General features: G+C 43.2%; 1 protein-coding gene across 10 annotated transcripts in view; it reads right to left on the reverse strand.

Moving 5' to 3' along the window:
• Positions 1-13,602, reverse strand: part of LOC115106762 (diacylglycerol kinase delta) — a 151,588-nt gene that overhangs the window by 45,800 nt on the left and 92,186 nt on the right. For all 10 annotated transcript variants that reach the window (XM_065008080.1, XM_029629816.2, XM_029629815.2 and 7 more), the window contains 7 exons: positions 5,424-5,518; positions 5,218-5,317; positions 4,779-5,049; positions 4,120-4,269; positions 3,707-3,835; positions 1,113-1,209; positions 646-756 (listed from right to left, as the gene is read on the reverse strand). In XM_065008080.1, coding sequence (XP_064864152.1) covers positions 646-756; positions 1,113-1,209; positions 3,707-3,835; positions 4,120-4,269; positions 4,779-5,049; positions 5,218-5,317; positions 5,424-5,518 — 953 coding nt within the window. The remainder of the gene's footprint in view (positions 1-645; positions 757-1,112; positions 1,210-3,706; positions 3,836-4,119; positions 4,270-4,778; positions 5,050-5,217; positions 5,318-5,423; positions 5,519-13,602) is intronic.

Genomic DNA, 13,602 nt, shown 5'->3' on the forward strand with positions numbered 1-13,602 from the left:
TCTGAGCTATAAACAGATTTTGGGTGTTTCTTCCAAAAATGCTTGATTTTGCTGCGGCAATACAGACATTTTGCAAAGATTTTTGTCCAAATAATCACGAAAATGCACTGACCGGGACTCATTTCATACAATTCTGAGCATTTTTCCTTGGCTAACGCTGTGTTCTTATGCTCAAACATTATAAGAAAATCTAAGTGGGCCCCAATTTGTGTGCCCTTCTTGCCTGGTCAGCCAAGACAAAAATACTCCTGAATTAATAGTTTTTTGAATTTTCGATTCTCCCCGACTGTCTAGGTTTTACTTAGGTGATTGTTATTTCCATAATCTTTTCTACATACTTTATGTAATTTTTGTCGTATAAGTTTGCACTGAAAGCGTTTTTCCAATCCCAAAAGTTAATTTCTAAACGGTTTGGTTTATTTTACAGTTTTACACTGACCAAGAATAGACCCCATGAAACCCAGACCCAATCTATCAAGATCCAGACCCTGTGTGTTGAGACCATGACCAGACCAACACTGTATTTATGCGGTCTCAAGACAAAGACCACGAGATCAGACTCCATCTCTGCTTATCACCCTATCCAGTACTGGGTGTATCTGGTTTAGTTAGCAGACAAGAGGCTCTGCCTCATTCCTCAGTTACCTGCACTTCTCTGGATGCTCATCCCTCTTATTGTTGAAGTCCAGTGAGATCTTAGCATCCAGGCCGATCCCAAAGTAGTTGTTCATCACACATTTCTCAGTGTAGCAGTCACTGAAACCAAACACAGTATATGGTCACTCACAACTCTGGGGCAAAAGGTAGATGATGATGAGGTCGGGCTTAAAGGGATAGTTCACTTCAAACGCATGGGGAAAGCAGAAACATGGAAAGAGGAAGGCAAAACTAATTTTCAATACACCACTAGCTAGTTCAATCCATTTCCACTAGCATTGCTCCATGCTCCAAAGACACTGGTCAGGAGATTCTTGACGTTGTTTAATAACCAGCTAAAAACCTACAAACGGTTTGGATGAAATAACAACAGTTGAGTTGAAAATAATCTAAAACCTAAAAAGTTAACTAACCCTTTAAGGGAAGGAGGAGAAAGACTGAAACGGGACACTCACAAGGTCTCTGGGTCGCAGCTGAAGGAGTCAGCATTGACCAGCAGTCTGCTGATGACTGAACTGCTGGAGAGGGAGCCAGAGATACCAGCCTTGAGACCTGAACACACATATAAACACACACACATTTAACACACACTGACAGATAATTGAGCACAAAATGAGCAAAAGTATATCACAGGAATATAAAGTGTAATATTGTTAAAAGTCGGTGCACTAGAGCTGAGCGACTAACCAAAATGTCAGCAATTTTTCGTTATTTAAACAACTAATTGTCCAACGTTGGTTCAATTATTTGAATTCAATTTTCTGTGAGTTCAATGAGCTCAATGTGAGTTTCTCTAGAGATTAATCAGATCATGCCAAAACTGTGCGTTGTAGTTGGGAGCTGTAGTGACCTACAGGCCAATGTTCTACATAATTATCAAGTTTTCTGGGCTACCCTAACTACAATGACCATAATCCATTGCATGGATACTTGTCTGGTCTGTGTTTCTTTTACGCCTGCTACGTAAGGGACAGAAGAATGTGGACCATGAGGGGATACATAGTAGGCAGTTTCTTCGCAAGGTATATTTACCTGAAAATACATGATCTAAGTGATTGATAGTTGGTATTCAGCAGTCCTAAATGTATGCCTTATTTACAGTTGAAGTCGGAAGTTTACATACACCTTAACCAAATACATTTAAACTCAGTTTTTCACAATTCCTGACATTAATCCTAGTAAAAATTCCCTGTCTTAGGTCAGTTAGGATCACCACGTTATTTTAAGAATGTGAAATGTCAGAATAATAGTAGAGAGAATTATTTCTTTCAGCTTTTATTTCTTTCATCACATTCCCAGTGGGTCAGAAGTTTACAAACACTCAATTAGTATTTGGTAGCATTGTCTTTAAATTGTTTAACTTGGGTCAAACGTTTCGGGAAGCCTTCCACAAGCTTCCCACAATAAATTGGGTGAATTTTGGCCCATTCCTCCTGAGCTGGTGTAACTGAGTCAGGTTTGTAGGCCTCCTTGCTTGCACATGCTTTTTCAGTTCTGCCCATACATTTTCTATGGGATTGAGGTCAGGGCTTTGTGATGGCCACTCCAATACTTTGTCTTTACGCCATTTTGCCACAACTTTGGAAGTATGCTAGGGGTCATTGTCCATTTGGAAGACACATTTGCGACCAAGCTTTAACTTCCTGATGTCTTGAGATGTTGCTTCAATATATCCACATAATTTTATTTCCTCATGATGCAGTCTATTTTGTGAAGTGCACCAGTCCCTTGTGCAGAATAGCACCCCCACAACATGATGCTGCCACCCCCGTTCTTCACGGTTGGGATGGTGTTCTTCAGCTTGCAAGCCGCCCCCTTTTCCTCCAAACATAACGATGGTCATTATGGCCAAACATTTCTCCAAAGTACGAACTTGGTCTCTTTTTTAATGGCGATTTTGGAGTAGTGGTTTCTTCCTTGCTGTGCGGCCTTCCAGGTTAAGTCGATATAGGACTCGTTTGACTTTGGATATAGATACTTTTGTACCGGTTTCCTCCAGCATCTTCACAAGGTCCTTTGCTGGTGTTCTGGGATTGATTTGCACTTTTTGCACCAAAGTACGTTCATCTCCAGGAGACAGAACGCATCTCCTTCCTGAGCGGTATGATGGCTGTGTGGTCCCATGGAGTTTATACTTGCATACTATTGTTTGTACAGATGAACGTGGTACCTTCAGGCATTTGGAAATTGCTCCCAAGGATGAACCAGAACCAGACAAGAGGTATTGGCTGATTTCCCCATGATGTAAAGCAAAGAGGCACTGAGTTTGAAGGTAGGCCTTGACATCAACAGGTACACCTCCACGTGACTCAAATTATGTCAATTCGCCTATCAGAAGCTTCTAAAGCAATGACATCATTTTCTGGAATTTTCCAAGCTGTTTAGAGGCACAGTCAACTTGTAGACTTCTGACCCACTGGAATTGTGATACAGTGAACTATATGTTAAATAATCTGTCTGTAAACAATTGTTGGACGAAGTAGATGTCCTAACCAACTTGCCAAAGCTATAGTTTGTTAATAAGACAATTGTGGAGTGGTTTAAAAACTAGTTTTAATGACTCCAATCTAAGTGGATGTAAACTTCCGACTTCAACTGTACTTTGCTTTGAAGAACTACTAAAATAGTGATTTTGTCAGACAGCATAGGCAGCAGTTCTATAGAGATGAGATGATTACTTGGAATTAAATAATATGATCAAACAAAACAAATGTTATATACACCAACTGAAATATTTTATTAAAGTAAAGTAATGTGAATAACTGATGGTTATTAAGTGATTAACAGTAATGGGCAGTCACTACTATCCAGGGACTTTTATTATTTGATTTATTCTGTGTTGTTACAGCATTCAACCCACATAATGCATAGTGCATTTGTTTAAAAAATATATTGAAAATGGTGATTTATTTTTTATAATCGAACAGACTTCAAAAAGCACTAATCGCAAAGCACTACAGTGTACAAGTGTCCAAGGGAGTAGTGGTTGATTTGGGATTAGGGAACTGAGGGTCCTCGGTACAGAGCTGGTGAGAACGTATGCCCTTACTTGGGTAGAGGATCTTGGTGTTGAGCATCGGCATGTTCTCGCGACTTCCTGTCTGGGCGGGAAGTAACGCAGAACTGCCCACTGACAGGCTTCCTTTGCTGATGAGCTTCTCACAAGGAGTCTTGGACACTACAGGATGAAACAAAGACACAGAAAGACATGAGACACTGGGATCTTGATTAAAGGCCCACTCCTTAAATTTGAAAAAATGCACATTTATATGTGATGATCTTCAATACTAAATAGGCACGCATCTTTAATTAAAATAATCCGTTTCGTCTGGGCCGTGTTCATTAGGGCATGCAATTAAAAACAATTTAAAAGGTGATCCTTCCCTGGTTCGGACTGTTTTCTTATGTTTGGTACCAAATTAACACGACCCAGGTTAGGAGACTCGGGGTTCAATGACTAACCTCTGCGGACTGGATGGCCCCTGGTGCTGTTACAGGCGTTCCCGCTGTAGGACGACTGCAGAGACAGCTTGTCCTGCTCTTCCTCCTCCTCTTCCTCCTCCACCCCCAGAGCAAACACCTCCTGAGTCTGGGCATTCTGCTCGTCCACCGCTGATAGAAGAATGGAGAGAAAGACCGTTCAGCAACAAGAGCAGGTATGTTGAAAAAGTAGAGAGGTAAAACCGCTCTCTTTTGGATAAGTATACATAGCAACTATATTATATGGGGGTCGGGGTACATCCATTCCATTTCGCTTCACTCAATTCAGGAAGTTAACTGAAATTCCTATTCCAATAACTAGCAAGCCTGATCTGAGACTGGCCACAAGATTGCCCAGGAGTCCTGCTCTACTGTTGCAATGCTTATGGCATTGAAGTTTTCGTCTGTCCTCTGTTTTTATGTAACATATGAAACATCAAGTATGCCAAGTCGGTCAGTGTAGTCTACTATGTTTTTTTTTTTTTTACCACAGACAAAAACTTCCCTTACAGGACAAATAACCTTACTGTAAATCTAATTCCAATATTCAGAATTGCTTTTCACGGAAGTCTTTCAGTTTACTTCCTGAATTGACCCATACCAATTAGAACAGAAGTAGCGGTAGGAAGGTAACATCTCACCTTTCTCAGTGTGCTCGATTATCTGCCTGATGGCTTTCTTCAGGCTGTTGGCTCTCAGCATCAGCTGTTCCCTGGGTTTAAAGATGGCCGTCAGGGGCCTGGGGGAGCACGAGATGGTGGCGGGTGCGGGCGACGATGGCACCAGAACTCCCTCGCCCTCCTCCTGCTCCTCAGCGATGGTGGGGGGGGGGGCAGGCATCATAGTAGATGCCTGCGCCTCCTCGTTGAGCGTCTTCAGCAGCGAGTCCAGCTTTTCCCTCAGAACCCCACACTGCAACCAACCGACCAATCAACACAGCTCTGATTCACTTTATTAGTGCAAATATGGCTGGAGGGAGTTTCCACCATATTTCCTAAACCAGTCATTTACATAAAATCAGTGAAGGGATGTCAGCAAGGTGAGATAATTGGTACAAAGCCATGGTTCCTCACAGCTTACCTTCTTGGCCATAGCCTCTGACTCCTCGGAGCTCTCCTTGTTCTTCTCGTAGGCCTTCCCCACTCGAGCCACAAAGTCCTTCACTGTTTCACACAGTACCCTACGAACATGCACAACACACAACACACTCAGGGCAACGGAAACCTACACCTAAGAAACGGTATGGAGTGAGCAGGCAGACAGACTGATTGAAGCGACAAACATACTTAGCTGAGGAGATGACCACTGAGTGCTGATCTGAAGTCAAGATCTTGGACAGGTGGGCTGCCACAGAGTCTTCGTAGGTCAGAATCTGTTGCACCTGTGGCACAGGTAACAATCAAGGTCAAAAACAGGCTAGTCTTCAGGAATGTGTCTTGAACTGCAGAGCATCACCACCTACAGTGCAACATACAGTGCATTTGGAAATTATTCAGACCCCTTGACTTTTCCACATTTTGTTACGTTATAGATTATTCTAAAATTGATAAAATCGCCCCCCCCCCCATCAATCTACACACAATGCCCCAAAATAACAAAGCAAAAACAGGTTTCTATAAATTTTTGCAATTATAATGATTTTAAAAAACCTGGAAATATCACATTTACATAAGTTTTCAGACCCTTTACTCAGTCCTTTGTTGAAGCACCTTTGGCAGCAATTACAGCCTCAAGTCTTTTTGGGAATGACATATGGCAGCTCTGCATCTAGCTCCTAAGCTATTTAGTTTTTGTGTGTTATTTGTTACATAATTAGCCCAGAAATGTTTTTTCATACAGACGGAAAGAACTTTTGGATTTCAGAGCGGCGGTAACTCACCAGAAATAGGACTTTCCTGAGTTGGAGCTTTGTTCATACCCCCAGGGCAATTTAACTTATTCTAGAGGCAAAACACAGGCGGTGGAGAAGAGGTATTCGGAGTGGACTTCTGGTCTGACTCAGGAGGCATGGACACCATCCACCGCTTCCGAGTAGATTGCTCGCTAATGTTCAGTCTTTGGATAATAAAGTAGACGAGCTCAGGGCGATCATCTCCTTCCAGAGAGACATCAAGGATTGTAACATACTCTGTTTGACGGAAACATGGCTCTCTCGGGATATAATGTCCCCGTCCATACAGACAGCTGGGTTCTCAGTACCACGCACAGACAGGAATAAAGAACTCTCCGGGAAGAAGAAAGGCATGGGTGTATGTTTCATGATTAACTACTCATGGTGTGATTGTGATAACATACAGAAACGTACAGTCCTTTTGTTCACCCGATCTAGAACACCTCACACTCAAATGCCGACCGTATTACCTCCCAAGAGAATTCTCTTCGGTTATAGTCACAGCCGTGTATATTCCCCTTCAAGCCGATACCACAACGGCCCTCAAAGAACTACACTGAACTTTATGCAAACTGGAAACCAGATATCCTGAGGCCACATTTATTGTAGCTGGGGATTTTAAAAATGCAAACTTGAGGAAAATGCTACCAAAGTTGTACCTATACATTGGACCACTGATACTCAACTTTTCGAAAATGCCTACAAGGCTATCCCCCGCCCTTCCTTCGGCAAATCTGATCACGACTCCATTTTGCTCCTCCCTTTCTACAGGCAGAAACTCAAACAGGAAGTACATGTGCTCAGGTCTATTCAACGCTGGTGTGACCAATCAGATTCCATGCTTTAAGATTGTTTTGCACACACAAACTGGGACATGTTCCGGATAGCCTCTGAGAATAACATTGACGGATACACAGTTCATCAGGAAGTGTATAGGAGATGTTGTACCCACTGTAACTATTAAAACCTACCCAAACCAGAAACAGTGGATAGATGGCAGCATTTGCTCAAAACTGAAAGTGCGAACCACCGCATTTAACCATGGCAAGGTGACTGGGAATATTGCCAAATACAAACAGTGTAGTTATTCCCTCCGTAAGGCAAACAAACAGGCATAACGTCAGTAGAGACAAAGTGGAGTCACAATTCAACGCCTCAAACATGAGACGTACGTGGCCGGGTCGACAGACAATCACGGACTACAAATGGAAAACCAGCCACGTCGCGGACACCGTCGTCTTGCTTCCGGACAAGCTAAACACCTTCTTCACCCGCTTTGAGGATTACACAGTGCCACCGATGCAGCACGCTACCAAGAACTGGGGGCTCTCCTTCTCTGTGGCCGACGTAAGACATTTAAGAGTGTTAACCCTCGCAAGGCTGCCGGCCCAGACGGCCTTCAGAGCTGCCGGCCCAGACGGCCTTCAGAGCATGAGCAGACCAGCTGGCTGGAGTGTTTACAGACATATATTAACTATGTCCCTATATCAGTCTGCTGTCCCCACTTGCTTCAATATTGTTTACATTGTACATTGTTTACATTGTACATTGTTTACATTGTACATTGTTCCTGTACCCAAGAAAGCATAGGTAACTGAACTAAATGACTATCACCCCGTAGCACTCACTTCTGTCATCATGAAGTGCTTTGAGAGGCTAGTTAACCTCTTAAGTCGACCCTCTACTTTTTTGAACATTCTGTTAAAAATCGCGCAACATTTCAGCGCCCTGCTACTCATGCCAGGAATATAGTATATGCATTTGCTTAGTCTGTGTGGATAGAAAACACTCAGACGTTTATAAAACTGGTTAAATCACTGCTGTGGCTTTACCAGAACGACATTTACATCGAAAAGCACAGGAAAAACTGATCACTGAAAATGGGAAAATATATCCATGCGCTACTTGAACCCATTGATAAAGGTGAACCACAATTAATTGACTGAGGTTGCAGTACCTACAGCTTCCACACGGTGTCTAGAGTCTTGTCATTTCCCTTCGAGTTTTTTCTTGGTCAAACACATGCAGGGCACCGTATCTCCTATGGTCTAGGACCGGATATTTTCGTTGAGTTTCTAGCCGGACATTTTTCCAGACGGACAGCTAATGATCTTTACATCGCCTCCTGATGAATTTTATCGCTTATTAACGTTTACTAATACCTAAAGTTGCATTACAAACGTATGTCGAAGTGTTTTGTGAAAGTTTATCGTCGACTTTTTGAATTTAAAAAAATGACGTTACGTTTTGAAACAATGTTTTTTTCGTTTATCACACAGTCTACATATAACGATATCTAGGCTTTATATGGACCGATTTAATCGAAATAAAGACCCAAATAGTGTTTATGGGACATCTAGGAGTGCCAACAAAGAAGATGGTGAAAGGTAATGAATGTTTTCTATTTTATTGTGCGGTTTGTGTAACGCCGAAATGCTAATTATTTTGTTTACGTCCCCTGTGGGTCTTTTTGGGTGTTACATGCTATCAGATAATAGCTTCTCATGCTTTCGCCGAAAAGCATTTTAAAAATCTGACTTGTTGCCTGGATTCACAACGAGTGTAGCTTTAATTCGATACCCTGCATGTGTATTTTAATGAACTTTTGAGTTTTAACTAATACTATTAGCATTTAGCGTAGCGCATTTGCATTTCCAGAGCTCTAGTTGGGACGCAAGCGTCCCGAGTAGAAGCAACAGGTTAAGGATCATATCACCTATACCTTACCTAACACCCTAGACCCACTTCAATTTGCTTACCGCCCCAATAGATCCACAGACGATGAAATTGCCATCGTACTGCGCACTATCCTATTCCACGTGGAGAAGAGGAATACCTATGTAAGAATGCTGTTAATTGACTTGAGCTCAGCATTCAACACAATAGTACCCTCCAAGCTCATCATTAAGCTCAGGGTCCTGGGTCTGAACCATGCCTTGTGCAATCGGTTCCTGGACTTCCAGACGTGCCACACCCAGATGGTGAACGTAGGAAACAACACATCCCACAAGGGTGAGTGTTCACCCCCCTCCTGTACTCCCTGTTCACCCATGACTGCATGGCCACGCACACCTCCAACTCAATCAAGTTTTCCGACGACACAACATTAGTAGGCCTGATTACCAACAATGACGAGACAGCCTACAGGGAAGAGGTGAGGGTCCTGGGAGAGTGGTGCCAGTTAAATAATCTCTTACTCAACGTCAACAAAACAAAGGAGCTTATCATAGACTTCAGGAAAGAGCAGAGGGAGCACACCCTTATCCATATCGATGGGACAGCAGTGGAGAAGGTGGAAAGGAGGCTGAAGAAATATGGCTTGTCACCTAAAACCCTCACAAACTTTTACAGATGCACAATTGAAAGCATCCTGTCGGGCTGTATCACCGCTTGGTACGGCAACTGCGTTTGGGTGTTCACTTCTGCAAACATTTGGGGATTTATTACTTTGTTCATTGTCACTTCCTGTTGTACACAGAACAAGGAAGAGCTCAGTTTTGTTTGTTTGGAAAGTTTATTGTTTAAAAGTATATTGGAAAGTTTTTGGTAGCTACCTAGCTTCTTATGTTGGATCCCGTGACGCAGTTGGCATCAGTTGCTGGGACTGCTTGCATCTTTACAGTGATCCTGCCGACCAAGGACGGGTCTGAGGAGCTATTTGGCGTCACAGCTAGCCTAGCTGCTAGCTAGCTGGACATCAAGCTAGCGAGGTGTTCTTGAACGCAGCCCGTGACGCAGTTAGCCATTGTGGCTGGGACCCGCGGATTGTCCCGAGTTTGTGGCTGTCTAGATCCTTGCTGTTTGTTGTTTTCAATTTTCCCTGTCACCTGCCCTGTCTGGAACTGCGAGGTGTAACAGCCTAACATACATGGCTAGCTACCATGACAAAGACCAAGCCGGCGGGAGTACCGTTGAGGACAGTGCCAGTGGTGTCTATCACACGTTGAGGATCTTTTAATTAACAAAAAGAAACCTATAAGCAGTTGTTACAACAACAAGAAAAAAGTTTCAAGTGTTTTGTTCAAATACTTGTGGATTCTACTAATAAAAGAATGGACAACCTGACCAGAGAGGTTCAGGACCTGAAGAATAGTTTGCAATTCTCCCAGGGTCAGCTCGACGAGTTGAAATAGGAGAACGGCATGATGACAGCAATCTATAAACCATTGAGAGAGGACATCAGTTCTGTATGTGAATCCATGATAACAATGACAGAGAAATTTGATTATCTCGAGGGACAATCAAGGCGAAACAACATGGTTGTGGACGGAATTGCAGAATCTGCCCGAAACGTCTGAGGACAAAGTGAGGGAAATGATCTCTGAGAAATTGAAGATGGACCACAGGAAGATTGAGGTGGAGCACACACCCACAGGACTGGAAAACCCACCACCAATGCTTTTAGTTTTAGAAATATTTAGGACTAACTTATTCCTTGCCACCCATTCTGAAACTAACTGCAGCTATTTGTTAAGTGTTCTTATTTACAATGACAACCTAGGAACAGTAGGTTAACTGCCTTGTTCAGGGGCAGAACAACATATTTTTACCTTGTCAGCACGGGGATTCGATCTAGCAACCTTTCGGTTTCTGGCCCAAAACTCTAACCACTAGGCTACCTGCCGCCCCATCTAGTAGGCTTATATTGACAATATTGTCCGCTATTATCCTCAGTAAAATTCCATCCAAGTTGTCAAACCCCGGTGGCATGTCATTGTTGATAGACAACAATTCATTTTTTCACCTCTTACACACTCACTACAGAATTCAAAAGTACAATGCTTGTCCTTCATATTTTGGTCATATATACTTGGATGTGTAGTGTCAGCGTTTGTTGATGGCATGTCATGCCTCAAGTTTACTCATCTTGTCAATGCATGTCTGCAGCATTAGTAAAGATGATCAATACATGTTGATGATTTCATTCCTGTCCTGTTTGTAACTACCCTAGTTGGTTGACTGACAGCCTGAACCAGGTTGCAGGCACTGATTACTGTTTGAAGCTTTTTCTTGAGGGGGCAGCTTGACGTAAGCCAGTCAATAATGAAATCACCCAGAAAATATACCTCTGTTGATATCACATACATTATCAAGCATTTCACACATATTATCCAGATACTGATTGTTGGCACTTGGTGGTCTAGAATGGGCTTTAGGTGAGGCAGATGAAGCTGTAGCTGTAGCTGTTACTTCAACAATATTTAACAAAAGTTCCTCTCTAAGCTTTACAGGAATGTGGTTCTGAATATAGACCGCAACACTGCCCCCATTGGTATTTCTGTATTTTCTGTAGATGTTATAACCATGTATTGCTACCACTGTATCATCAAAGATATTAGCTAAGTGAGTTTCAGAAACAGAATATTAATGTAATCTGTTACTAGCAAGTTATTGACTTCAAAGGCTACATATGTTGATATAGGCTATTTGTAGTACTTTCTGGGATGCCTGATTACTTCTGATGAGCTTCCCAGTAAAGCATTAAAAACAGACTTGCTCATGTCATTTATATTGGAGCTGAGCTGCACTCAGTGGACTTCCTACAAGGGCACACCGCCTCCGTGCTAACTGTATAACTCTGGTTCATAGGCACATGATTACCGCATACAATAGATGTAGGATCAGAGGCATTCAAATCAGTTAGGGGGACATACAATGTAAGTAACTTAATTTGTCTGCCAACGCCCCTGGGATAATGTACGACAACTCATCGACACAATGGTAGGGATTAACTGAGCTGGTCTTGGGTCATTAATAAGTCATTGTCTCAACACAGCCTTGAAAAGCGTGGACAGACTCCAGGAACCAAGATGATTTGGATGGATTCTGTCATTTCACTGGAGCATTTTCTCTTTCCAGAAGGTTTTGAAGTCTATAAAAGTGATTCCAACAGAGCTACAGTCATCTTTTAGCCAGTTGTGTAATGCCAATAGCCTGCTGAATATTTCACACCCGCAGCCCAACGATGGTACCGGACCAGAAATGATTGTCCACTTTTCAGAATCCTTTAGTGCTAGAATCAGTTCTCTAAAATACATTTTCTGAAGTTCCCGAGCTAGCCCACCTAGCCTACATGAGGTACGCCAGCATCAGCTCCCAGCATCTGTCGCAGAATGTTCGGAAGCAGCCTTGTAATGTCCTGTACTCGTGCTCCAGGATAGCACAGGGTTTTTGCTCCGGGAAATAAGATGTCTCTTACAATAGAGCTGTTGATGACGACAGCTGGTGCAAATGGCTGACGAGGTCCTGACATTTTCCTCTCGAGTGGTTTCGCAAACCCCTCGAGGACCGAAGGACGGTGGGGGAAGCCAGCTGTAGTATCCATCATGGATGATGAATGGGCTGGAGTCTCAGGCAGCCTTATTGTCTGATGAGGGGGGAGCTCTGAGGATCTTAACCCGAGGTAGAAGCCACCGGCTAGTGAGACAGAACAGAGGACGAAGGCGCAGGTACCTCCTGATCCAATTTTGAATCAGAAGTCCCTAGAGAAGAAGACGCCGGAACCTCTGAATCCAAGGCGGCAAAGCCGTTTCTTGTCTGTGTCCGGTCATGGCTTAACATCTCCAAGGAGGTCCCCTTTACCAGAGGATGCTGTCTTCAACTTCCATGACTAGTGACATATCTCCATGGCTGGTTGGTAGGGTCAAGAACAGGAACATCCCCCAAGTCACTCAGGAGCATTCTATTAACTCCGTTCTCCAGGGAAGGGGGAGACCGCTTCGAGGAGTGATCCCTACAGAGTACTGGCCAGTTGGCTGTGGAGAGCCGACGTGGCGGCGAAAAGTCCACCACATAAGAGCGGCGTCCAGCTACTGGGGTAGAAGAGAAAGTGAAAGTAGGCGGGCGTGGATTCCCCAGTAGCTTGTGTAGGTTCGCTACTTGATTGCTAAGAGTAGCCACTTTGCCCCTGTAGTCCTCTGCAAGAAAACAGTTGCTATATTGAAAGTCCGGGCGGTCCACATCATCCCGGGAAAAAAGCAAAAATAAACACAGCTCCTGCAACGTTAAAAATGTTCAATAGGGACCTCTAGGCTAGCTGGCTGGGCTAGCTGGGCTTCCGTGTCTCTCTCTTTACATGGAATTCTCAATTAAGTGAACAAAAAGAACTCACACAAATTGACAAATCTGAAAAGCAGAAAGATGTGTCCTTCTTAAAATCCTCTCACAGCGGTGACCACAAAAGCAGTGTCTTTGCACATACTGTTGGTAGCAGCATCGGCTGCTAGTTTGATACTGATAGCTACCAGATAGGTTAGTAGCTAGCTTCTGTAAACAACTTCAGACTTTTTGGTCTGGAGGATCCCGGGATAGATAGTACCGGTCACAGCAACTGAAACTAACCGAGTTGCGGGATCCAAACTCAAAATTTTTATAAATCAAACTTTGCAAGGAAACACTCACAACTTTAGAAAAACAATAAACCAAGGTCTCTCGTTCAGCATTCAACATACCATGTGACCAGACATCGTTCTCCAAGGTGACATTGTGGCGGCCACGGGGATGGCACACCAGTATCACCAGTAGTACATTTACCGTTAATTTGCAATATTTCTAATCTACAATGTTTGTTTGGT

The sequence above is a fragment of the Oncorhynchus nerka genome, linkage group LG23 (genome assembly GCF_034236695.1).
Source record: "Oncorhynchus nerka isolate Pitt River linkage group LG23, Oner_Uvic_2.0, whole genome shotgun sequence".
Lineage (NCBI taxonomy): Eukaryota > Metazoa > Chordata > Actinopteri > Salmoniformes > Salmonidae > Oncorhynchus > Oncorhynchus nerka.